Here is a 25154-nt window from a genome sequence, read left to right on the forward strand (position 1 = left end):
ATAGTATTATTTCACATATAAATTTAAAATTCCACTTCACAGTGCTTCCTTAAGAGATTTGATTCAAACACACCTGCATTTTAAATGCTTGGAACATAATTAGGAGTAAAACAGGATGTAAGATTTTACTTTAATTTTAATTGACATTTGCTGAAAAGCACAGAACAGTTAACATTTGAATGCCTCATTGTTAAGGTTACAAACAAAATCCTTAAGTCAAGAGTTACAGGATCCCACATCAGTTATTTCACATTAAGTGCGGGTTTTAAGAAAAAATTAGGAGCACAAGATACGCATTTCAATTTAACAACACAATTAAACTTAGCACCTTTAAAATAAAATAAATACTGATGGATGACCACATTGTAAGTACAAAAGTATCACTTCAATAGGGGGAAATCCAGTTCACAACAGTGCAAACAAGCAGCAGCATTTCCAAAGCTGAAATTTGTGTAAACACATACCCACTCGCCAGTCTGCCTAGTACAGTGAGGGAGTCCTTCCCACCCACGGCCGAAAAGAAAGAGTTCCTGCTACGTCTCTTAGATTCCAAATCTGAAAAGCTGCCACAAGCTTCAGGCCAAGGGCTGGGAAGATGTCAGTGCAGTACCAGGGAGATCCGCACGTTTGAGCAGGTAGTTCTTTTTCAGATGGGTCACCTAGAAACATTTTCAGTCCAACCCCAGAGCCTGCCAGCCCAAGCGTACACATGATCATAGCCTACCTGCTGTGACCCTGACTTCAGGGGGGTGCAGAGCCGATGCTGCATGAGGAATGACGGCCCAAGCTCCCCACAGGGGACACTGCTTTGCAACCAGAGTACTCTAAGCCAACTCTGCAATTACAAACGTTCGTGATTCTTAACCTATTGTCACCAAGTGGTTCTTAAGTACTGAATGTCTGTCTACATGTTAAGTCTTAATCTTTTCAGACATTAATGATTAGTCCTTCCAATCACTCGCAAGGTTACTGTGTTTCCTTTCCCATGAGGACTCCATTTTTACACAGAACTTTACGCTGAGCTTTAGGTCTTACTTTTAACAAGTGTAGCCACATATAAAAAGAAATACTAGAAGCAGACTCAGTGGCCAGTTATTTGCATTACAGTGTTACAAAAAAACTGCTAGATGTTTTTTCTAAGTCAGCATTTACCAATTGTCCAGACCAAAGGTCATTTCCAAGCATGAAAGTTCGGATTCCAACTTCTCCACTGACCCGTGTGCAACACAACTTATTCTGATCCCAAACACTCCTGGAAGCGCTTGCTCAGCTGTCATCGACGCCGAATGGGTTTGTAGACACAAAATGCCATAAGGATCATGGTCACCAGCAGGATGCTGAAAATGGTTCCCATCAACACTGCAAAAGGAATACAAGTTACCTCCTAATGGCGGTTCCAGGTTCTGTAAGTCATCATTCATTGGTGAAGATGGACCGAATGCCATTCAGTACCAGGCACTGTGCTAGGTGGGGGGAAACAGCCTTGAACTGACCCTCTCTCTGGAAGTCTCCATGTGTTGGGGGGAGAGAATGTAAACAAGAGCATTTCACAGCCTGAAGAGCTGCAGTGAAGGAAATAATGTGACGGGAGGGGGAGGGGCGGGCGGCGCATCTGAGTGGGGACACATGAGCTGAGACTATAATGAAAGGAAGGTCCTGGCCGTATGAAGATTTGCAGGGAGATCACTGTAGGCCCCAAGATCAGCAAATGAAGGCCGTTGAGGCCAGAGCAAGCCAAAAAGCAAATGAATGAATAGGAGGCAAGCGTGGCAGAGGTGGGAACAGTGAAGGGAGAAAGGCAGGAAATGAAGCTAGAGAGGAAGACTGTAGCCATTCCATGTAGAAGGAAACATGGATTTTATTCTGAGTTTAAAGAAAGGGTTGTAGGCAAATAACTATCTAAATAAAAGCAGGGAGCCCAACTATGTTTTTAAAGCCATTTATAAAAACTAGAAATTCAATAAAGAATAAAGTATTTCAGTCTATGTGAGTTTTGAGAAGGGCCTTCTGATCAAAGCAGCAATTTACTAACTTCATAAACCTACTATGTTTTTGAAAGGAAATTTCACAACTAAAATTTACAATTTGCTCAGGTAAGAAATGGGACCTGCAGTTGATAACTCAAGTTGATCTGTGGTACAGGACTAGCTAGAAGGGCCTGGCTTTAAATTAATGTAACCAGCAACCTGTCAGAAGTCACATGCACTCCCGATTGTGACTCTCAGAATTGTGGGAGGAGTTCAAAATGATGTTACTTTTAACAAGCAAATGTACGTTTGTGTTGAAAAGTATGTCTGGAGATATTCTGATGGTCTGGACTGGGAGAGGGGTGTGCTACTGGCATCTAGTGGGTAAAGGCGGGGGATGCCGCTAAGCATCTCACGGTGTGCAGGACAGCATGTCTCCACTCCTCCATCCTAACAACGAATGATCCAATCCAACATGATTGAGAAGCCCTGTTCTAAAGCATAAAGCAGGATAATGTGTGGAAACCACTTAGCATAGTACTAGCTAGCTAGGCACACAACACAATAAGTGGGAAATACATGACAATGAGCCCTAATGGTTTGGCTCAGTGGATAGCACTGTGGACTGAACCTGGTCCCAGGTTCAATTCTGGTCAAGGGCACATGCCCGGGTTTCAGGCGCCATCCCCAATAGGGGGAGTGCAGGAGGCAGCCAATCAATGGTTCTCTCTCATCACTGATGTTTCTAGAACCCTCTCCCTTCCTCTCTGAAATCAACAAAAATATTAAAATAAATAAGTCACATGACCTCAAGCTTCAGATGCTGGGGATGGGTACAAAGAAGAGATGGGGCCTGAGGCTGCTAACTCCTTCCTGGAGGCAGGACTAGGTCACTGGGCTGGAAACCAGAATTCGGGGCGGGGGTGGGGGGATGACACCTTAATTCTAGTCTTGCCTGCCACCAGCTTCCTGTGTGACCTTGGGACATCTCTCACCCTCTCTGGGCCTCGGCTTCCTTAATGTTTAAATGAGGGACTGACTGAGACTGCCGGATGCTCCATGGCCTTTCTAGTTTAGACCCTCTTTAATTGTTAAAATATATTTATTTAAAAATATATGACAATGAGTTCATGTAAGGATAATCCAGAAATGATACTATGTGGCAACTTTGTAGACATCCAGATGTACAGTGAGGCGCAGTGGAAAGGAGGGACTTTGGCCAAACGAGGAAGTTCTTCCGAAGCTTGCCAGGCGGTAAGCTCCAGGTCCGCCCTTCCATAGCCGAGGCACTCGGACGTAGGTATTTGTGGAAGAGATGCCCTCACACAAAGCCGAGGTTCTAATCCCGGCCGCCACCGCTGTCTAGCTGTGTTACCTTGGGCAAATCTCTCAGTTTCATTTTTTAAAAAAAATATATTTTATTGATTTTTCACAGAGAGGAAGGGAGAGGGATAGAGAGTTAGAAACATCGATGAGAGAGAAACATCGACCAGCCGCCACCTGCACGCCCCCCCACCGGGGATGAGCCCGCAACCAAGGCACACGCCCGGACCGGAATCGAACCTGGGACCCCTCAGTCCGCAGGCCAACGCTCTATCCACTGAGCCAAACCGGTTTCGGCTGAGTTTCATTTTTCTTATCTGTAAAATATGGCTGTGAGGCTGAAATGAAGTCACGTGTACAAAGTGCTGAGCACAACGCACGGCACACAGGAAATGGGCAACAAATGTCAATCCCCGTTATGACCGACTGTCGTCCCCATTGGAGAGAAGAGGGAGTGGGGGGTACACTGCTACGCGCCTTGCTGCCAGCCTGGGCCCACACGGCCCGGGAGGAGGGGACCCAGATGGAGACCAGGGCCCCGGACTCGCCATACTGAGGGCCTGGTGTGTGCCAGGCCTGGCGCCGAGCGGTCGAGCTCGGGCCCTCTTCCCCAGGCCTTCGGCGAGGTCGCACCGGCGCCCCCAACCCTCACACATCCCGCCGTCCGCCCCGCGCGGGCCAGGCTCCCGGGGCCCCAGGAGGCGGAAGCGCAGGCCCGACCCCGCCGCCGGTCCGCCCGCGGCCGCTCACCCAGGTTCTGCCCCCGCAGCACCGCGTACGGCCGGCTCTGCTCCAGCGGCTCCACCGGGCTCGGGGCCCTCGCCCGCCCCACGAGGAGGCCACACAGGCCGAGGCACAGCCACCACCACACTGCGCGCAGCATCCTCCCCAGCTTGCAGCTGCAGAGCCCACTTCCGCCGGAAGCCCCGCCTCTGTCTCCGCTCGCGCACCCCCTGCCGTCACTGCTTCCGCTGGCGCGGCGCGTGCCGTTGCCAGGGTAACTACAGAGCCGTCCCCCACCAGGCAGGGAACCGGCAGCCGATGCCCCACCGACGGATCCACACCGGCCAGGGCTTTTTAAATTTTATTTTATTTTATTTTAATTTTCCACGATAAAACAAATAATAGTAAACAATCCTGCTTCTCCTTCCCTTCACGCCACCAACTTTCTCCAGGCTGCCACGTCTCTCGTCTGGATTGTTGCGGTAGCTCCTGCTCCTGCTTCCCTCTTTACCTGCAGCACACCCCCTGCTTTTCCTCCGATCTTCCCCCAGGAGGCAGTGTTCTCCTGTTAAAATGGAAGGCAGACCGTGTTCCGCCTCTGTAGGAAACTCCCCAGGGGCTCTCCACTTCACTCAGAGTAGAAGTTAGAGTCTTGCCCTTATTGGTTTGGCTCAGTGGATAGAGAGTCCGTCTGCGGACTGAAAGGCCCCCCTCTCCCCCCACTCCCATTGCAGAAAAACCAAGCAACACTTAGAGAAATGGAGTCACACTTTATTATTATTACGCGCGGCCCCAGAGAAAAATGCCTTTCAAATTCTGGGCAAAGAAAGATGGAGGAAGCTTCCCTACTTATACTTTTTCTAGCTCTTGGTCTCCCAAGTAAGGGTTTTTCCGGTCCCCTTTGCAAGTTCTTAAAGAGCCCTATGTGCTGGGGCTTTGAGACCTCAACCAAGGCTTGGCCTGGCAGCACTGATAACTTCGTCCGGGGAAGGGTTATGGCCTCTCTGGAATGGGAGTAGTCTTATTTTCCTTATTATTTAAGCAAGCAAGCATTTACAGAAGCCAAAATAGCAGGGTTAAAATTTCAAACAGCAGTTTTTATATAAGATGCTTCCCCCCTACCCACCCCCTAGGTTTGATCCCCGTCAAGGGCACATGCCTGGGATGTGGGCTTGGTCCCCTGTGCAGGAGGCAGCTGGTTGGTGAATCAGTGCTCTCTTCATTGATGTTTCTCTCTTTCCCTTTCCCTCTGAAATACTTTTTTTAAAGTCAAAGTCTTAGTGGTTTTCAAGGTCCTACACCCTTAGCGCCCCCCCCCACACACACACACACCCTCTACTACTCAAACCTTATCCCCTCCCACCCTCCTCCCCCTATCATTTCCCTCCCGTCACAGTGATATTCCTTAAACCCACCAGGCCCACCGTCGCCATGGCCCTCTGCATTTGCTGTTCCTTCTGCCCTGAAGGATCCTCTTCCCTCTGACATACACTTGGCTCACTCTTCACCTCATTCATGTCTTTGTGCAAATGTCAAATGTCTCCTTTTAGGGCCTCCCCTAACCACCTTATTTAAGACTGAACAACCACACACACACACACACACACACACACACACACACACACACACACAGTAACTCTTAACCTCTTTCTCTGCTTAGCACCTATCACCATCTCATTTACTATAATTTTATTTATCTTGTTTTTGTCTGTCTTCACCATTGGAAAGTAAGCCCTCTGCAGGCAGGGAATTTTGCCCATTCACTGCTTTATGCCCAACTCCTGACTGGCACATAGTAGATGCTCAAAGAAATGTTCGTTGAGCCAAAACCGGTTTGGCTCAGTGGATAGAGCGTCGGCCTGTGGACTCAAGGGTCCCAGGTTCGATTCCGGTCAAGGGCATGTACCTTGGTTGCGGGCACATCCCCAGTAGGGGGTGTGCAAGAGGCAGCTGATCGATGTTTCTCTCTCATCGATGTTTCTAACTATCCCTCTCTCTCTCTTCCTCTCTGTAAAAAATCAATAAAATATATTATAAAAAAAAAGAAATGTTCATTGAATGAATGAATGAATGAATGGCACTCCAAGATTAAACTCCTGCCCTCCTGCCTGCCTTGCTTAAATAATAAGAAAAGTAAGACTACTCCCATTCCAGAGAGGCCATAAACCTTCCCCAGACGAAGTTATCAGTACTGGCGCCAGGCCAAGCCTTTGGTTGAGGTCTCCCCCTCTGAACCCTCCATGCCAAGGCATATTTAACATCTGAGTCCTTGGCACACACTGGATAGTTCACACTGCTCTGTCTTCACCTGTGTTGTGCCCTCTTCCTCCTGGCCACATCCCCAGTCTTTTGAGACTCTTCTCGGTCAGGTGCCCACTGACACCATAGGTGACCCGGAAGAAACTCCTCTGCCAGCTTCCCACCGTTTCCATGCCCTTTTTCTACCTGGCACACGCCACTCTCAGGCTCTAGTTTGTCTCCTCCACTGCTCTGGGTGCCTCTTGGGGCAGGAACCAGTCTTATTTTGTCTTCTTAGCACAATGTCTGGCACCTAGAAGACACCCATTAGATAATTAGTAAATGAATAATACTTGCGTTTTAGTGAGTGCTTTCTCTGCTCAATATTCCTGTGCTTAATTTGCATGACAACCCACGGGGCACGGGATCAAAGGGGTTAAGAGTCTGTAAGAGTTAACTGGAATTTAAAGTCTGTTCTGTCAGGCAGATGACATGACACCGTACCTCAGAACCCTAAAGATTCCACCAACATCTATCTGGAAAATTGGACAGATAGATACAAACAGAAACCTGACCACCTTCTTACACGGTATACAAGAATACACTCAAAATGGGGTGAAAACTTAATGTAAGACTTCAAACCATAAAACCCCTAAAGGAACACAGGCAGTAAACTCTCTGACATCTATCTCTCTTAGTAATATTTTTTTTTCTGATACATCTCCTTGGGCAAGGGAAACAAAAAATGCATAGCAAAGGAAACCATCAACAAAATGAAAAGACAATCCACTTAATAGGAGATATTCGTGCCCTAACCGGTGTGGCTCAGTGGATAGAGCGTTGGCCTGCGGACTGAGGGGTCCCAGGTTCGATTCCAGTCAAGGGCATGTACCTTGGTTGCGGGCACATCCCCAGTGGGGAGTGTGCAGGAGGCAGCTGATCAATGTTTCTCTCTCATTGATGTTTCTAACTCTCTATCCTCCCTTTCTCTCTGTAAAAAAAATCAAATAAAATATTAAAAAAAAGGAGATATTCGCCAATGAAACATCTGTTAAGGGGTTAATATTCAAATTTTATAGAGAACACATACAACTCAACACCAAAAAAACAAACTATCCAATTTAAAAATGGGCAAAGGTCTCGCCTCGGGAGCACACGCGTGCCTTCCTGTGCCCTTCCCCCCCCCTCCTCCCGCCCAGGCAGGTACCCTGAGCTCCTTCACTCCCCAGCTCCAAGGGCCCTCCCTTTAGCTCTCTAACTGGTTTCCTCAGCCCATTTCTTCTAGGAATGACTTTTTTTACCTCTATAATTTGCCCAATAAATGTTCTCTTACAAAAATAAATGAATTAATAAATAAATAAATAAAGGGCAAAGGACTTGACTAGACATTTTCCCAAAGAGGACATACAGATGGACAATAGACTTATGAAAAGATGCTCAGTTACACTAATTATCTGAGAAATGCAAATGAAAACCGCAATGAGATATCACCTCACACCTGTCAGAATGGCTACCATCAATAAACCAACAAATGACAGGTGCTGGCGAGGACATGGAGAAAGGGGAACCCTCGTGCACTGCAGGTGGGAACGCAGACTGGTGCAGCCACTGTGGAGAACAGTATGGAGTTTCCTCAAAAAACTGAAATGGAACTGCTTTATGACCCAGTGATTTCACTTCTTGGAATATATCTGATTTGAAAGAATGTATGCATACTTATGTTCATTGCAGTGTTGTTTACGGCAGCCAAGCCGTGGAGGCAGCTCAGGCGGCCATCCAGAGGAGTGGGTGTTGTTAAAGCTGTGGTGCATACGTACAATGGAATATTGCTCAGCCATTCTATGTGACTGCGTGCACGGTATTGTACCTAGAGGGTGTTATGCTAAGTGAACTAAGTCAGAGAAAGACAAATACCATCTGATTTCATTTATATGTGGAATCCAAAGAACAATGTAAACGAACGAACAAAAGAGAAAAAGACCCATCGATACGGAGAGTAGACTGGTGGCTGCCAGAGGGGAGGGGGGAGGGATTGAGAAGTGCAGACTGGCAGTTACAAAGCAGCCCCAGGGACGTGAGTCCAGCCCAGGGAACAGTCAATGGTGTGATGACTGTGCACGTGCCACGGGGGCTGGAAACAGGGACGCTTTGCCAAGTGCATGGTTGTCTAACCGCTAGGCTGCACACCTGACACTAATACAAAATAATATTGAACATAAACTGTAATTGAAAAAATAAGAAATATTCAAATTAAAACATATAAATAAAGTCTGTTCCACCTGACTTGAGTCCCTACTGCTCATCCCCACCGTGAGCAAACCCCTTCTCTGCCTGAACCTCATGACCAGGTAGGCAGAAACCATCCAGCTCGGACCCTCCTGGGAGAGTTGCCTCCTCTAAGGACCAACTCAAGCCAATTTCACTTTCCAAACGTCATTAAAAGGAAACTCAAAAAGTTGAGAATCGAAACCAATAGCAGAAAGTTGGGCCAGAAGCCAAGCCTGTTAAGGTGGCCCCGTTCCTCCCAACCTCAGCTGTGTCCCTCTGGGCCGCTGCCACAGCCAGGGGTCCCCAAGAAGGGAGCCCCAGACCAGCCCCCTCACTCCTGGCTTCCTCTCCGCGATGGTCTGCTATCCCAGCAGGGTGCTAGAGGGTAACGGAGGAGGAGCTCCCTTAAAAAAAAAAAAAGGGCGTGCATGCCAGGAGCTGGGCGTGTGACTATATATCTGCCTGGCAGGGGTGCTGTCACCCAGCGATGGCACTGTCCGCGGAGCTGTACGGCACCCCGGCCTCCAGGCTGGACTCCTTCCTGGCGCAGGGGCTGCAGCCCAGCCGGGAGTGGAAGGAGGAGGTGCTGGAGGCGGTGAAGACGGTGGAGCAGTTCCTGAGGGAAGAGCCCCTCGAGGGGGAGTGTGGGCCGGACCAGGAGGTGCGGGTGCTGAAGCTGGTGAAGGTGAGACTGGGCTTCTCCGGCCCGGGCCAGGGCTGGGCACACCCAGCGTGAGGGTCCTATCCCTGAGGCGCTGGGGACCTCCGCCTCCTTATCCCTACCCTATGCTGCTGACGTCTCAGGGCGCCCCACTTAGCTGCCTGCACCCCACCCCACTCTGCCTTGAGCAGAACAACCTGGCAAGGAAGCTAATAACAGTTCACTTTTTGGGGTGCACCAGCATAACCCCTTCACAGGTATGATCTCTATGCTGGCACCGTGTGAGGTAGGTACTGTTCTCTTCCCTTTTCTCAGATGAGCAAAATGGAGGCTCAGACACTTGAGATTCATAGCAACCAAATGCAAAGCAAAGTCTTTGACTGGCTCCTGGTGTGAGTAGATCATCCGTAAAATATAGTTTAGAAACACCTGGGGAATTTTTTTTTTAATTTTAGAGGGAGATGAAATGAGAGAGAGAGAGAGAGAGAGAGAGAGAGAGAGAGAGAGAGAGAGAGGTTCCTTGTTCCACTTATTTATGCCTTCATTGGTTGATTCTTGTATGTGCCCTGACCTGAGATCGAACCAGCAACCATGGCATATTGGGAAGACACTCTAACCACCTGAGCTAACAGGGCTGAGGAAATCTTAGTATGACCTTGATATTAAGTAATGTAAGTGAATCATTGTTGGTTTTGTTAGGTGTGATACTTCTGTGGTTAAGGGAGATATGTTCTCTTACATTGCACACAAATGCTAGCTTATTTAGGGACAGAATTTCTTGGTGTCTATAATTTACTTTAACGTGGGTTAGTGAAGCAAATGCGGAGAGAAGTTAAGACTTGTTGAATCTGACTGGATATATGAGTTCACTTTATTCTCTATGTTTTACTTTAAAATATATATATTTTATTGATTTCAGAGAGGAAAAGAGAGGGGGGGGAGAGAGAGATAGAAACATCAATGATGAGAGAGAACTATTGATCGGCTGCCTCCTGCACGCCCCACACTGGGGATCAAGCCCACAACCCTGGCATGTGCCCTGACCGGGAATTGAATCGTGACCTCCTGGTTCATAGGTCAATGCTCAACCACTGAGCCACGCCGGACAGGCTGACTCTATAACTGACTGTGACCATGACTACTGGCTAGAAGCCAGGGCAAGTAGCTTTACCCCCACTGCCTCAGTTTCCTCATCTGTACTTCAGAGATAATTTTACTAGTACCCACCCCAGTCACTGGGCGTGAGGATGCAAAGGTCTTGTCTGCACGAAGGGCTTTCAGGGGTACCAGACCCAGCCAGTGCTCACCCCACGAGCCGCAGCAGTTCACCCACCGGGAGAGGAGGCTGATCTGAGGCCTGTTCATGCCCAGCAATCCTACCTCCCGAAAGAGGGAGAGAGAGAGAGAGAGAAGGTAGGCCAGAGAGTTGGGGGGCTTCTGTGTACCAAAGGCGACAGGGGCTGGAGAGCACCCCAGAACAGCAGAAAGACCCCTCAAAATCATCCCACTCAGGCTCCCTCCGTCCACACGGGGAGACTGAATCCTAAGCAGCAGACAGCCAGGGGCAGAGGCTACACTGCTGGCTGCAGGCTTCCGAGCCGCGGGCAGGCCTGCAGCACTCCCTCCCGGGCTGACCTCCTAGTACCCAGTGACTCCTCCTGTGCCATCATCTCTCTCATTTCAGAGAGAGAGAGAGAGAGAGAGAGAGAGAGAGAGAGAGAGAGAGAGAGAAGAGAGGGGTGATTTGTAGGGTTCCGAATGATCACATCGCTGGAGAAGCAAGGCAGGAGTCAGGTCCAGGTCAGGCTCTTACCCACCAGGCAGCCCCCCCCCCCCCCCCCAATGTCATAAATCACTCAGACCTCCCGCCGCCCTGTCCAGCCGCCCTGTGCGGGCATTCACGGTCCCGGGGACAGACAGGCTGCAGGTGAGCAGCTCAGAGCGGAGCAGCGGCGAACCGGGAGCCTGGGCAGGCGGCTGCTCCCCGCGCACCCGCTTTCTCGCCTGTAAAGAGGGGGGTTGAGGGGATGGGTCCCCCCGTCAGGGCCGTGGGGACCCTGCGCTGTGAGAGCCCCGTGACGCCCCGTGTCCCGCAGGTGGGCTCCTTCGGGAACGGCACGGCGCTCCGGGGCAGCGCCGAGGTGCAGCTCGTGGCGTTCCTGAGCTGCTTCCGCAGCTTCGCGGAGGCGGCCCGGCGCCACCAGGCGGCGCTGCGGCTGCTGCGGAGGACGCTGTGGACGTGCCGGGACCTGCTGGCCCTCGGGCTCGAGGTCCTGGGGGTGTCCCCGGGCGTCCCCGATGCTCTCGCCTTCACCATCCAGACCAGGCGGACGGAGGAGCCGGTCACCGTCACCATCGTGCCCGCCTACAGGGCCCTGGGTAAGGCCCCTCCCCGGCCCGCTCCCGCCTGCTCATCCCTGGCCCCCTTGTCCCCTCCGCCTCCTGCGCGGGGCTGTCACGTGGCTCAGCCTGGGAAACCCATCTCTCAGCGAATCACGCAGATAAACATATGATCGCAAAAGGGAGCAGGACCCACGAGGGGCCGGAGCTGGGAGAGGAACCTCAGGTGCTTCTGCACTTACCGAGGTGACCTGGGGCGGGGGGGGGGGGGGTGGGGGATGGAGGGGGATGAGGGGGCACCGGGACCTGCTAGGGGATGGGGGCGGGACGGAGAGGGAAGGCGCATTGCAAGTCCGCACAGAGCAGCTGGCCAAACCGGGAGTTGATTCTCTATGTTTTACTTAAAAAAAAAATATATATATATATATATATATATATATATATATATATATATATATATATTGATTTCAGAGAGGAAAAGAGAGGGGGAGACAGATAGAAACATCAATGATGAGAGAAAATCATTGACCAGCTGCCTCCTGCGCGCCCCACACTGGGGACCGAGCCTGCAACCTGAGCATGTGCCCTGGACCGGAATGGAGCCCGGGACCCTCCAGTCCACAGGCCGACCCTCTATCCACTGAGCCACACCGGCTAGGGCTCCTGAGGCTCGCCCTGCCCCGCAGCCACCCCTCAGCACAGGCGCTCTCAGAGCCCAGCTTTCTTACCTGGAACTGGGTGTCCCCGGCGGTGTTGGGGGGTCCAAAGGAATCTGAGAGAGAGGGAGATCCAAAACAGACCTTTCGGGAAAGCGTTAGGCACAGCAAGGGAGGACCCCAGTCCTGGATGGCCTGGGAGAGAGAACCCGCTGTGGCTGCAGGAGGACAGTCTGTCTCCATGGCCCAGGTTTCCCAGGAGACCCGGTGAGTTAGGCTCTGCAGCCCCGGGCTCCTAATCCCCTTCCCCGGGCTCCTCTCTCCCAGGGCCTTCTGCTCCCAACTCGCCGCCGCCCCCCGAGGTCTACGAGGATCTGACCAAAGCCTGCCGGAACCCCGGACATCTCTCGCCCTCCTTCTGCGAGCTGCAGAGAGACTTCGTGAAACACCGGCCGACCAAGCTCAAGAGCCTCCTGCGGCTGGTGAAACACTGGTACCTGCAGGTGAGGGCTGCGGGGGGGCGGGAAGCTGGAGGGGGGGGGGGAGCAGAGGCCAGACCGGACAGCTTAGGAAACTGCCCCCGGAGAAATGGAGGTGCCAGAGAGCGCACGCTAGTCTTTTGAAATGTGAAGTGGAACAAAGAGGAAGCTGGAGAGCCCAGCCGGCCAGCGCGCTCAGTGGCCGAGCGGCGACCTGTGAACCAGAAGGTCTCGGTTGGATTCCCCGCGGGCTCCATCCCCAGCAGGGGGCGTGCAGGAGGCAGCCGATACATGATGCTCTCTCATCATTGATGTTTCTCTCTCTCTCCCTCTCCCTTCCTCTCTGAAATCAATAGAAATAAATAAATAAGAAGCTAGAGAAAGAGAAGGAGGAGGGGAGGGGGAAGAGAAAGAAAAACTGGAGGGAGGAGAAAAATAAGGGAGTTACTGAATTTCAGTAAGCAAGTACTTGTAATGCTGCAGTTACACAGTCTAGTGCTGCTAATGTCAATTGCAATGGGATATCTGCACGTTAATCTCTGACCATTAAGGACAGCTAACAAGAGGGAAGATTCATCGCATTCCGCCCACACCAATTCCCCTCCAATGGCGGCGTTCCTGGGATCATGATTATTACTGAGTGAACATATTCATAGCAGTTGCCTTTTCAATTTCACATGCAATGTCTGCATGGCATCATGTATATTTCAAAATATCCATATGACACCTGAAACTAATATAATATTGAATGTCAACTGCACTTGAAAAAAAGCAAGATTATTAAGGGAAATTGTATATATTTATTCCCGGAGAGGTTATTCAGAATGAGGTTTATATTCTGTTTTACTTAACTTGTAGTTTTAAAAAATTATATAAGGTTTATGTACACACAAAAATCCAGATGAATAGTCATCTAAACTTATGAAAGAAGGGCTCAGAAACAAACAAACAAAATAGAAAAATAAAAAGACACTCTCTAATTTTTAAAAATTGGTAAGAGAGTCAGATTTCAGAAGGACTCAGTTTTTAAAAAAATAAATGTATTGCCCTGGCTGGTGTGGCTTGGTTGGTTGGGCTTAGTCCCGTGCAAGGAAAGATTGTCAGTTCGATTCCCAGTCACGTCGATGTTTTTTTCTCTTTCACTCTCCCTTTCTGTCTCTCTAAAAGTCAATTTAAAGACATTTTTAAAAAGAATAAATGTATTGAAAGATAAAAAATCAGAACATTACCAAGGTCAGTGAGTTTACAGTTAGTCTGTTTATGGTGGGAAACCAGCAGTTTTCTTATGTGATTATGATATCAACCAGGGTTGTGAAATATCTTTAGACATCAGCATTGCCAAAGCCAAGAATAAAATTGTTTTTGCTGGTAAGACATTCACTTAGAGGAGCTGATCTAAGGTTTGTGGCTTGGAGAACCTAGAGCTCAATGGAATGGTGTGTTTGCTTTGTTGCTACAAAGTGCTTTCTTCCTGAGTATGACATGCATGTTTATGTGTAACGTCTGTCCGAGGGATAAGGTTCGGCTTGACTTGGATAGTCCTTCCTGTTGTTCAAGCCTCTGCCCCTAAGTCAAGGATTCGGCCACATACGGTTTTATGAAACTTTTTTGATTCAGTACTATTACTTTGATGTTTTATTTGACAAGTTTTATCCAGCTAAGTGTTACAAGATGTTGATGGATACATAAGGACATAAAAAGCTTGTATTTAAACGAGAGTCCCATGATGCTAAGGGGTTCACAGTTCCTATCTGGAAGTTTGGTAAAGTCCCTGGTGTCAGCATTGGCTTTTATGACTCAGAAGTACTTCAGTGTTCACATCTGTTCATGGACTGGGGTCAAGGACCAAAGAACTGTGTTGAGAAGCCGGAACTGGCGTGTTGAAATTATGAATATGCAAAGTAGGACCCGTGAATGAGGGGTCAGCGGGTCGTTCCTTCAATATCTGAGCTCCCACCTGGGGAAGTGAAACCCTCAGGGTCATGTTGGTTGAAGCTGCCCTTTCAAAATACCTACGCAAGGGCAGCAGTCCCAGGATTTATTACCTCAGATCCCAGAAGCAAGAGGGCGAGGTGAGCCAAAGGGCGGGGCTGCCCTTCAGCCCAGATCAGGAGCTAACAGGGCGGCAAGCTCTCATTATCCACAAGGTGGTTAGGGTGGAGTCACTCACTTGTCCCAGGTGTACTTTATTATTTATTTATTGATTATTGATTTTTTTAGAGAGAGTGGAAGAGAGAGGAAGAAAGAGGGAGAAACATCGATGGGAGAGTGAAACGCCCATCTCGGCTGCCTCTGGCATGCCCCCTGCCTGGGATCCAGCCTGAAACCCAGGCACGTGCCCTAACGGGGAATCAAACCTGCAACCTCTCGGTGCATGGGAAGACACCCAACCAAGTAGCCACACCAGCCAGGACTAGTTGAGCTTTTGACTTAAGTTTTTTGTTTATTTGGGGGGATTTTTTGCCATTTTAAGTGTACAATTCAGTGGCAATTACATTCACAATGTTGTATAAACACAACTATCTATTTCCAGAACTTTTTCATCCCCCCAAACAGAAACTGTACCCATTAAACACTAACTCCCCATGCTACCCTCCCCCAGCCCCTGAGAACTGCCAGTCTACTTCCTGTCTATGAATTTTCCTATTCTAGCTTCCTTATATAAGTGGAATCATACGATATTTGTCTTTTTGGTCTATCTTATCTTGGCCTTGATTTGTAATAGTGGGATTGATTATCACACTTAATTGGATTAGAGTTCTGGCATAAACACAAATTTATTTATAAGGTTTTTTTTTTATATTTTATTGATTTTTTACAGAGAGGAAGAGAGAGAGATAGAGAGTTAGAAACATCGATGAGAGAGAAACATCGATCAGCTGCCTCCTGCACACCCCCTACTGGGGATGTGCCCGCAACCAAGGTACATGCCCTTGACCGGAATCGAACCTGGGACCCTTAAGTCCGCAGGCCGACGCTCTATCCACTGAGCCAAACCGGTTTTGGCTATTTATAAGTTTGATATATTATTATTGATTTATTGATAAATTGTTTTCTCTAATTCTATCCTGGTAGGAAGAAAGACAAATTTTTATTGAGCTTATGTAAATACCACATAGTGTATTTACATAATGTAAATACTACATAGTCATGAAAACAGGAACTTAAAGTCACTTTGTAAATATGTAATCATCATTGTAAGCAGGGCCTATATATGCTATTATTTTGCAGAATAATTCTTTGTGGGGTTTTTTTTTCTGAGGATTTGTTAGTTTATAACCAATAGCAGGAATTTTTATGGAATTTTTTTAATTCTGAGGTTTCAGTTGGAATAATATATCATTCAAAGAATGTTTAATCTTAGTTTGCACAAGTCTATCGTCTTTTTGTGAGGATATGAGATATATTAAGAAGAAAAAGTTATTTTCTTACATATCCATCAAATATAGACTATTAACCAGGGTAATTAATTCTCTCTCACTCTCTTTTTTTTTCTTACCTTGGCTAAGCAACTGCTTTTATGAACTCATATATTTCTGGAATAAAAGAGTACAGTGAAATTCTGACTCAGTCCCATTTGGTAAGGATATGAGCCTTTACCCATGAATTTATTCCTATTCACACTCCATAAATTTCCCATAGTGGAGTGGGGAGAAAGGGACTTTCCCACAGATACATTATATTGTAATTAGATCATTGTTTTTCATTTATAAACATGAAGACGAAAAGAAGTAATGGCTTTGGTATTACTGCTTTAATTATAGGTCAAAATTAACACAGCATAAAATCTATGCATCAGTGAGCTCCTAATCTTACAGGTTATTTCCTGGGAGTCACATACGCAGACGAATGTTTGAGTGATTTAAATTCATAATGACATGCAAGACAACAATAGTGAGGCTCCCAGGAGATATCAGACTTCTCAAGACACACAGATGGAAAAGAAAGAACGAAAAATACAAAATACAATCAAATTCCCATTGACTGGCCCCCATCCAAAAATAAATTCCTATTATCCGTCTCCCAATAGCGACCACCAGATTCATGGACTGTTGTCACCAGCACGGACTAAGTGGCCTCTGCAAATAAGAGCAAGAACCAGAATCAGACGTGGCCAAAACTCAGACTTAATCCAGAATCAAAAATAGCAACAGAGGCCCGGCCGGCATGGCTCAGTGGTTGAGCACCGACCTATGAATCAAGAGGTCACAGTTCAATTCCCCGTCAGGGCACATGCCAGGGTTGTGGGCTCGATCCCCAGTGTGGGGTGTGCAGGAGGCAACCAATCAATGATTCTCTCATCATTGATATTTCTATCTCTCTCCCTCTCCCTTCCTCTCTGAAATCAATACAAAATATATTTAAAAAAATATATATTTTTTTTAAAAAGAAGAAGAGTTTTCTTTACAGAAAACCTGTCTAAAACCCAATTTAATTAAGTTGAATTAAAACGAAGCTGTTTGGATTGGGATCCTGCTCACTCCTTGAGACACCACTTCATAACTCCATTCCAGGAATTATGTCGAGCACAACTTGAAACCACTGGACTGATCCAGCCCCTTGAATCTAAAATGGGGAAACCATTTAGGGCCAGAGAGGGAAACTGACTTGGCTAAGATTACACAGCCAAGGAGCTCAGCTGGTTAGAGCATCATGCCCACACACCAAGGTTGTGGGTTCAATCCCGGGTCAGCGCACATCCAAGAACCAAACAATGAATGCATAAATGGGACAAATATCTCTCTCTCTCTCTCTCTCTCTCTCTCTCTCTCTCTCTCTCTCTCTCCTCTTCCTCTTTCTAAAATCAATAAATTTTTAAAAAGTTAAAAAGATTATACAGCCAGTAGATGGCAGAGCTGAGACTGTAACCGGAACCCAAGTTCAGCTGCCTGCTGCCCTGAAAACCCAAACTCTTGAGGAAAGAAGCTAATTCAAGCGCCAGACACCTGCGAAGACTGGGACTCTGTGGCAAAGCCCATCTCCCCTTCTCAGTGCGGGCAGAGGATTTCACCAGGAGGGAGAGCGAGAGCAGAACACAGAGGCCAGGGGAGGAGCTTGACGGCTTCTCCACACGCAGGCCCGCACGGTCCCGCCCATGAGGGCCTTGGAACTGGTCAAGTGAGGGCCTGCTGTGCGCCACCCTGGTCTTCCTCATCTTGGTTCTGTGTCACAAGGTCAGCACATCTCCCAGGACTGGGGCAGCTGAAGGTCGGAGTCTGATCTTCTGCAGTTGGTTCCTAGGATTCGAATACAAACATGCTGTTCATCTGCAAGCTGCACATTAGTCAGGATCAGCATTCACAGAAACAGTGTTTGTTATAGGAACTTGGATTTTCCAGTTTCTGGTCCCGTGCCATCCTGACACAGGATCTTAGGGTCTCGCTCTCTCTTCCCGTCTCTTCCCACAGTATGTGAGAGCCCGGTGCCCCAGGGCCACGCTGCCCCCTCTCTACGCCCTGGAGCTACTGACCATCTACGCCTGGGAAATGGGTACGCAGGAGAATGAGAGCTTCCGGTTGGACGAAGGCCTCACCACGGTGATGGAACTCCTCCAGGAGTATGAGTCCCTTTGTATCTACTGGACCAAGTACTACACGTTCCAGAACCCCATCATTGAGGACGTTGTCAGAAAACAGCTCCAGAGAGAGAGGTACTGGGCCCCTGCTCCCACACACATGTCCGAGAGAAGAAAGAGAACAGGAGGGTGCTGTGGAGTGTCTCTTTTTTTTTTTTGGGGGGGGGGGGCTTTATTAAGTAGCAAGGCTGCCAGGAAATCTCAAGCTGGCCACCTTCCCAAATCGCCGGGGGCCTTCACAGCTAGATGCCTTTTCCTTGGCCCTCAAGCCACCGCTCCCTCCTACCTTAGCCCGCTGGCCCTCAGAAGAGCATTTCAGTGTTTTTTAGAGAGAGCATGAGAAAGTGGAAAGAATCATGAGACCCACGTTTAATCCCAGCTCTGCCCCAGTTCCTTCTCCGTGGAACAGGAGCAGCCGGCACCCCCAATGCCGGACTGTTGTGAGGGTCGGAGGAAACACCCGCGGAGGGCCTCGGTGGTGGGTGCCAGATGAATGGTCACCATCGCAGCCCTTGGGCGTTTACTGTCTCCACGAAAGCTGGCTCAGCCCTCAACGGCAGCACCTGCGTCCCTTACCTGGTGGCAGTTGGTGGATAAATACCCCAGCTCCCTCCCATCTCAGACGGAAGGACTCGCTCTGGGTCACGCCTGCTACACGGTTAATCCCAGCGTCCCTCCCGTGAGACTAACTTCCAGCCGCCACCGCAGCAATCACCTCGATACACACCCCTTATGGGCACCCTTCCTTCCCTTCTCCCTTTCCCACTCCCTCATGGGTGATTCCTGGATCTCCTCCTGAACAAACTCTTGCACTCAAATCCTTATCTTGGGAGTCTGCTGCTGGGAGAACCCAGCCTGAGACAACTCTTTGTATTAGAAGGTCTAAGTCATTGCAAGCAACATCGCAAGAATGTTTATTGCTCTTTTACGTGAGTGATGGGTCTTTTTTTTAAACAAGGAAGACAAGCTTGGTCTCCTTAAGAAAAGAGGATTGATTACAAGGATGCCCAGAAAATTGAGGTTGGAAACCATCAGGACCTGACAAACCTTTGGATCCCTCTCTCCCTGACACGCTGCCTCACTGCCCACTCTCTCTCCTCTCTGCCTCCGCTTCTCTCCCACACCTGCCCTGCTCCCGCTTACTCACCGAGGGACCTCCCATCCTTGGTCCAAACTCCAGAGAGAGCCAGTCTGATCACTAGGCATCAGCCCTGTGTATCGGGTCCCCAGATGGGTCACTTTGGGTCAGGTGACCCCACCCCATCAGGCAGCCTGGCTTCTACAGGATGATTTCAGGGAGCCAGGGATGTTGGGAGTAACAAGCTTGGAGCCTAAAATGTTCCGTTCACTCCAATAGCCTGCTGTCACATTCTGTCACATAAAGTCACGGCTTCCTCCTAAGTCGAAAGCCCCGGGAACAAGGCCGGCTCTTATCATGGGCGTGACATCCAATACATGTTGTCATGTGAGCAATCCAAGGAAACTAACCCTAATCCTAAACCCCTTCAAGCTTGTGTTCCTTAAAATATTCATCCAGCGTTTATGCAGAGGAGAGACACTTAGAGGCAACCCAGCCTCTCCCCTTTGGAGGAGGAATCCCACCTGCTGGTTGTGAGAACTGAGGGAGGTCTATGTGCCTCGGTTTCCTCATCTGTAAAATGGGGAGAACAACGACAATAATACTAGTCCCCACCTATGGAATTGTAAGGATTAAAAGAGGGAAATTCACATAGGGTTTGGCCCAGTACCTCAAATATCAGTAGTTGGGGGAGGGGGAGTTATTATTTAAAATGATTCAGCAGCTCTAGCCTCCAACTTATGTAGCCTGTCAGCAAAACACAGCCTTTGAACTTAAGAGGCCCACCTACCTGAGTGGGCATCTGATATTGCTTTACCATGCCTTTGGCATCTCCCCCTCCTCCGCCCCGCCCCCATCATCATCATCATCATCATCAAAATTTCTTTAAAAATTATTTTTATTGATTTCAGAGAGGAAGGGAGAGGGAGAGAGAGATAGAAACATCAGTAATGAGAGAGAATCATTGATGGGCTACCTCCCGCACACCCCCTACTGGGGATCAAGCCCACAACCCGGGCATGTGCCCCAACCGGGAATCAAACTGTGACCTCCTGGTTCATAGGTCGACACTCAACCAATGAGCCATGCCCACCGGGCAAAATTTCTTACAAACATCTAGAGAATTCTCCCCGAGAGGAATTCTTGGAAATGTCTCTATCCTGTTCCTCTCCAGCAATGTCTCTGAGCCCTCGTGGACTGAGCCCTCAGTCCTCGGGCTCCGGACACACAGATGCTCAGGCCTGAGGAGGTGATGTTGGGAAGGCTCTCTCTGGCCAGGCCTCCAGACCAGAAAGAGCCTGGCACCCGCTCCCTGTGTTGCAGGCCCATCATCCTGGACCCCGCGGACCCCACCTACAACGTGGCGGAAGGGTGCAGGTGGGACATAGTGGCTCAGAGGGCCTGCCAGTGCCTGAAGCAGGACTGTTGCTATGACAGCAAGGACAACCCAGTCCCCAGCTGGAATGTGAAGGTAAGGGCTCCCCTCTGGGCTGCTGCCAGGGCTTGAAGCCCAGAATGAGATGATGCATAATGTTTACCTACTTATTTCTGTGCCGATGGAGCCAACGGGGCATTGGAGTCGGGCAGTTTGAGGCCTGGCTGCACGACCCACCAGCTCTGTGAACTTGGGGAAATTACTCAGCTCTCTGAGCCTCAGATTTATCTTCCAATCCTTGTTCTGCTTTCCTTCCTTCCTCCCATACCTACCTGAGAATCAGCTCCGCGCTCCCAATCCCTCCTTGCACGAACTGAGCCCAGGCAAGTCCAATCAGTCAGCTGTTTTGTGCCGACATTGGGCTTGGGGCAAGTGTGGGGATTTGGGGATAACAGGCTCTGAAACACTGGGCCTCTAATAAAATCTACACTCTAGCTCTGACTGGTTTGGCTCAGTGGATAGAGTGTCGGCCTGTGGACTGAAGGGTCCCAGGTTCGATTCCGGTCAAGGGCATGTACCTTGGTTGCGGGCACATCCCCATTAGGGGGTGTGCAGGAGGCAGCTGATAGATGTTTCTCTCTCATCGATGTTTCTAACCCTCTATCCCTCTCTCTTCTTCTCTATAAAAAATCAATAAAATATATTTTTAAAAATAATAAAATCTACACTCATAAAAGAGTAAGATGCAAATTGACCGTACCTTTGCAACACCCACCAGCCAATCAGGAGTGTGTATGCAAATTAACCCAACAAAGATGGTGGGTTAATTTGCATATGCAGGCACCGAGTGGCCAGGGGCGGGGCTGGACACTTGCATCGTTGCCATGGCAATGATGCAGGCATTCTGCACCGCCCCAGCCGCTTGGGCCTCTGGGCAGCTTGGGAAGGTGGAAAGGCGGCTCTGGCCAGAGAGAAGGCAGTGCTGGCAGCCAGGGGAAGGAAGGCCCATTCTTGCACAAATCTTCGTGCATCAGGCCTCTAGTAATATAATAAAAGGGTAATATGCAAATAGACCAAACAGCAGAACAACTGAACAATCAATCAAAGCATAATATGCTAATGATATGCTAAGGCTGTTCAACCACTTGCTATGACGTGCACTGACCACCAGGGGGTAGATGCTCCGACCAGTAGGTTAGTTTGCTGCTGGAGTCCGGCCTATTGGGACTGAGTAAGATGGGCCAGACGCACTCTGGAGCCCTCCCGCGGTCCCTCCCCAGCCCGATCGTGTACCGGTGGGATACCTCCGCCTGGCCTGTGCCCTCTCGCAATCTGGGACCCCTCGGGGGATGTCAGAGAGCCGGTTTCAGCCCAATCCCACAGGCCACTCCCCTGGGGAGGGCACCAGACACAGGGCTCATGGCTGGTGAGTGCTGCTGCGGCAGTGTGAGCGTCTCCCAATGGGGACTGATTGGGCGCGAGCCTGCGGCAGGCACAGTGGGGGGGTGCAGGAGGGGGTGTGCGGGATGAGTGGGAGCAGCAGGTAGGAGCTGCAGGCGGCCTTGGACTGCGGGTTTCCATCTGATCCCTGAAGGCCACCCAGAGAGACCACACCAGTGCACAAATTCGTGCATTGGGCCTCTAGTAAAATAAAATAAAAAGCCAGGGAAGGATATAGACACTAAGAACAGAGGACACTCCGTCCAGGTAGAGGGTCAGGTAGGGAGAGAAGGGTCCAGTGGGGAGAGAGTTGGGTTTGGTGGGGAGAGAGGGCACAGGACTGGAGGTGTGTGATGGAACAGAAGCCAGACCTGCTTGGAGAAGGGCAGAAGTGTAACCAGAGGCTCTCTAATAAGGTGCAGGATGACAGACTGGAGGCCACCAGCCGGATGAGCCCACAGGTGGGCGGAAACGTGTGTGCCTCTGGGTTTTTCCTAACTAGACAAACCATCGTGCAAAGATTTTTATCTTGACTATGCTGGGCCTCTGTTCCTTCTAGAAAGGATCAACTAGAGGACCAGCCCTCCCCAGCACCTTCCAGGTGTGTTCTTCAGCCACCTGGGATTCTCAGGCCCTTGAGTGTGGCCTCTGACGTTGGAGAACAGATGTTGGAGCAGGTTCAAATATCTGCTCTACTCCTTACTACCTCTGTGAGGTAGTAAACCACTTCACCCTCTTTTTATATATGTATATACTAGGAGCCCAGTGCATGAATTCGTGCACCTTGAAAGACACTGTGAGCCGAGAGGCTGCAGTGGGCACAGGGGCAGGTCTCGGCCCATCCTCTGCTGGCAGCCCTGCACGTGCCCCCTGGTGGTCAGCGCACATCATAGCGACCGGTTGTTCAGGTGTTCCGCCGTTCAGTCTATTTGCATATTGGCCTTTTATTATATAGGATATATATTTTTATTGATTTCAGAGAGGAAAGAAGAGGGAGAGAGAGATAGAAACATCAATGATGAGAGCGAATCATTGATTGGCTGCCTCCTGCACGCCCCTACTGGGGATCGAGCCCACAACCTGGGCACATGCGCTAACCGGCAATTGAACCCTGACCTCCTGGTTCACGGGTCGATGCTCAACCACTGAGCCATGCTGACTGGGCCACTTCACCCTTCTTGACCACAATGTCCTCATCTGTAAAATGGGATAATAGGAGAACCCCCGCCCCCTCCTAGGGCTGCCGTGAGAATAAAATGCATTAAGAAGAGAATAAAAGGCACCAGCACGGGGCCTGGGAGGTGGTTGGCACTCCCTGAAGGTTTGCTGCTGCTGCTGCTGGAAAGATAAGGAGAGGGAAGGGGAACTTTGGCATGGCAGACAGAGGAATGTGGTGACTCAGCCCCTCTCCCCTCTGTTGCAGGGGGCACGAGACATCCAGGTGACTGTGGAGCAGTGGGGCTGCCCAGACTGGATCCTCACGGTGAACCCTTATGACCCCATAAGGAAGGTTAAAGAGAAGATCTGGCGGAGACAGTGCTGCTCGGGCCTGCAGCAGCGGCTGTCTTTCCAGACTCCCAGCGGCGAGCGGAAGCTCCTCAGCAGCCGCAGCTCCCTGGCCAAGTTCGGGATATTCTCCGACACGCGCATCTGCCTGCTGGAGACCATCCCCCCAGAGATCCAGGTCTTTGTGAAGAATCCGGAAGGTGGGAGCCACGCCTACGCCGTCGACCCCAACAGCTACGTCCTGGGCCTGAAGCAGCAGATAGAAGACAGGCAGGGGCTGCTCGGAAAGCAGCAGGAGCTGCAGTTCCTCGGCCAGGTCCTGCAGGACTGGTCGGCTTTGGGGAGCTATGGTATCAAGGACAGCGACACCCTCATCCTCTCCAAGAAGAAAGACACAAATTTCCCATTTCTGCCCAGCTACTTTCCTCCGGGAAACCTCTCTGGGCGTTCTGCCATCTAATCCAGGATTCACCCTATCAATCACTCCTTCAGCTCGCTGTTGAGGGTCCCAGGTCTTCACCAGCTTTGTAAAGAGTTACCCTAGCCCTCCCTGCCAGTGGAGGAATGGGGAGGGTGTGAGAGATTAGATATTCTGTTAACATAAAAACATTCAAACCTGTAAAGAATTTTTGTGGGTTTATTTGAGCCAAACTGTCGACAATTGCTGGGAAGCAGAACCTCAAGGAACTGAGATAATGCTCCGGGGAGGGGAATGGCAGGTTACATCGATATTTATACATTGCAATCAAAGGAAGGGATGTAGGCAGGTTACATGAAATCCATTGGTGACAGATTAGAGAGGAGGGAGAAAGCAAAGTGGGGTGGGGGAGTGGGAGGAGGGGTTAACCCTGGGATTGGATAAAAGGTAAAATGATAGACATATACTTAGGTGGGTGCAGGAACAATTAACATGATAATGAAGGAATCTGCAGTATCTGTCCTGGCACCCAGGCACATTAGGTTGTGCCCCAAGGGGTCCGGAAAAAGGGAAATTACCAGTTACCCAGACATTTCAAGGGTATCCTATATAATCCTATATAATAAAGAGGTAATATGCAAATTGACCATCACTCCAACACAAGATGGCTGCCCCCATGTGGACACAAGATGACCTCCACAAGATGGCCGGCAGGGGAGGGCAGTTGGGAAGGACCAGGCCTGCAAGGGAAGGTAATTGGGGTGATCAGGCCTGCAGGGAAGGGCAGTTAGGGGTGACCAGGCCGGCAGAGGAGGGCAGTTGGGGGTGACCAGGCCTGTAGAAGAGGGAAGTTGGAGGGACCAGGCCTGCAGGGGAGGGCAGTTGGGGGCAATCAGGCCGGCAGGGGAAGGGTTAGGGGGTGATCAGGCTGGCAGGCAGAAGTGGTTAGGAGCAATCAGGCAGTCAGGCAGGGGAGTTGGGGAGCCAGCAGTCCTGGATTGTGAGAGGGATGTCCCAGATTGTCCTGGATTGTGAGAGGGTTGGGAGCCAGCAGTCCTGGATTGTGAGAGGGATGTCCCAGATTGGAGAGGGTGCAGACTGGGCTGA

The 25154-nt window shown here is 49.7% G+C and overlaps 2 protein-coding genes across 3 annotated transcripts; one reads left to right on the forward strand and one right to left on the reverse strand.

Annotated features, from left to right (window-relative positions):
- Window positions 1–118: 118 nt before the first annotated feature.
- On the reverse strand, window positions 119–4191 carry LOC307093953 (uncharacterized protein C12orf76 homolog). Its single transcript, XM_079762324.1, has 2 exons — window positions 4041–4191; window positions 119–1359 (listed from the first exon to the last, which is right to left on the reverse strand). The coding sequence occupies exons 1-2, from the start codon at window positions 4171–4173 to the stop codon at window positions 1274–1276; spliced, it is 219 nt and encodes a 72-aa protein (XP_079618450.1). The 5' UTR covers window positions 4174–4191; the 3' UTR covers window positions 119–1273.
- A 4815-nt stretch (window positions 4192–9006) lies between these two features.
- OASL (2'-5'-oligoadenylate synthetase like) lies at window positions 9007–24256 on the forward strand (the record flags this gene model as incomplete). Of its 2 annotated transcripts, XM_079762853.1 has the most annotated exons (6): window positions 9007–9204; window positions 11277–11559; window positions 12504–12679; window positions 18064–18305; window positions 20632–20779; window positions 23547–24256. In XM_079762853.1, 6 exons carry the CDS (start codon window positions 9007–9009, stop codon window positions 24087–24089), a joined length of 1590 nt encoding a protein of 529 aa, XP_079618979.1. The 2 variants fall into 2 exon arrangements, with proteins under 2 accessions (XP_079618979.1, XP_079618980.1); XM_079762854.1 differs by lacking the exons at window positions 18064–18305; window positions 23547–24256 and having other exon boundaries at window positions 20632–20742.
- Between the last annotated feature and the right edge of the window lie 898 nt (window positions 24257–25154).

The sequence above is a fragment of the Cnephaeus nilssonii genome (assembly GCF_951640355.1).
Source record: "Cnephaeus nilssonii genome assembly, chromosome: 22".
NCBI classification, from domain to species: Eukaryota; Metazoa; Chordata; class Mammalia; order Chiroptera; family Vespertilionidae; genus Cnephaeus; species Cnephaeus nilssonii.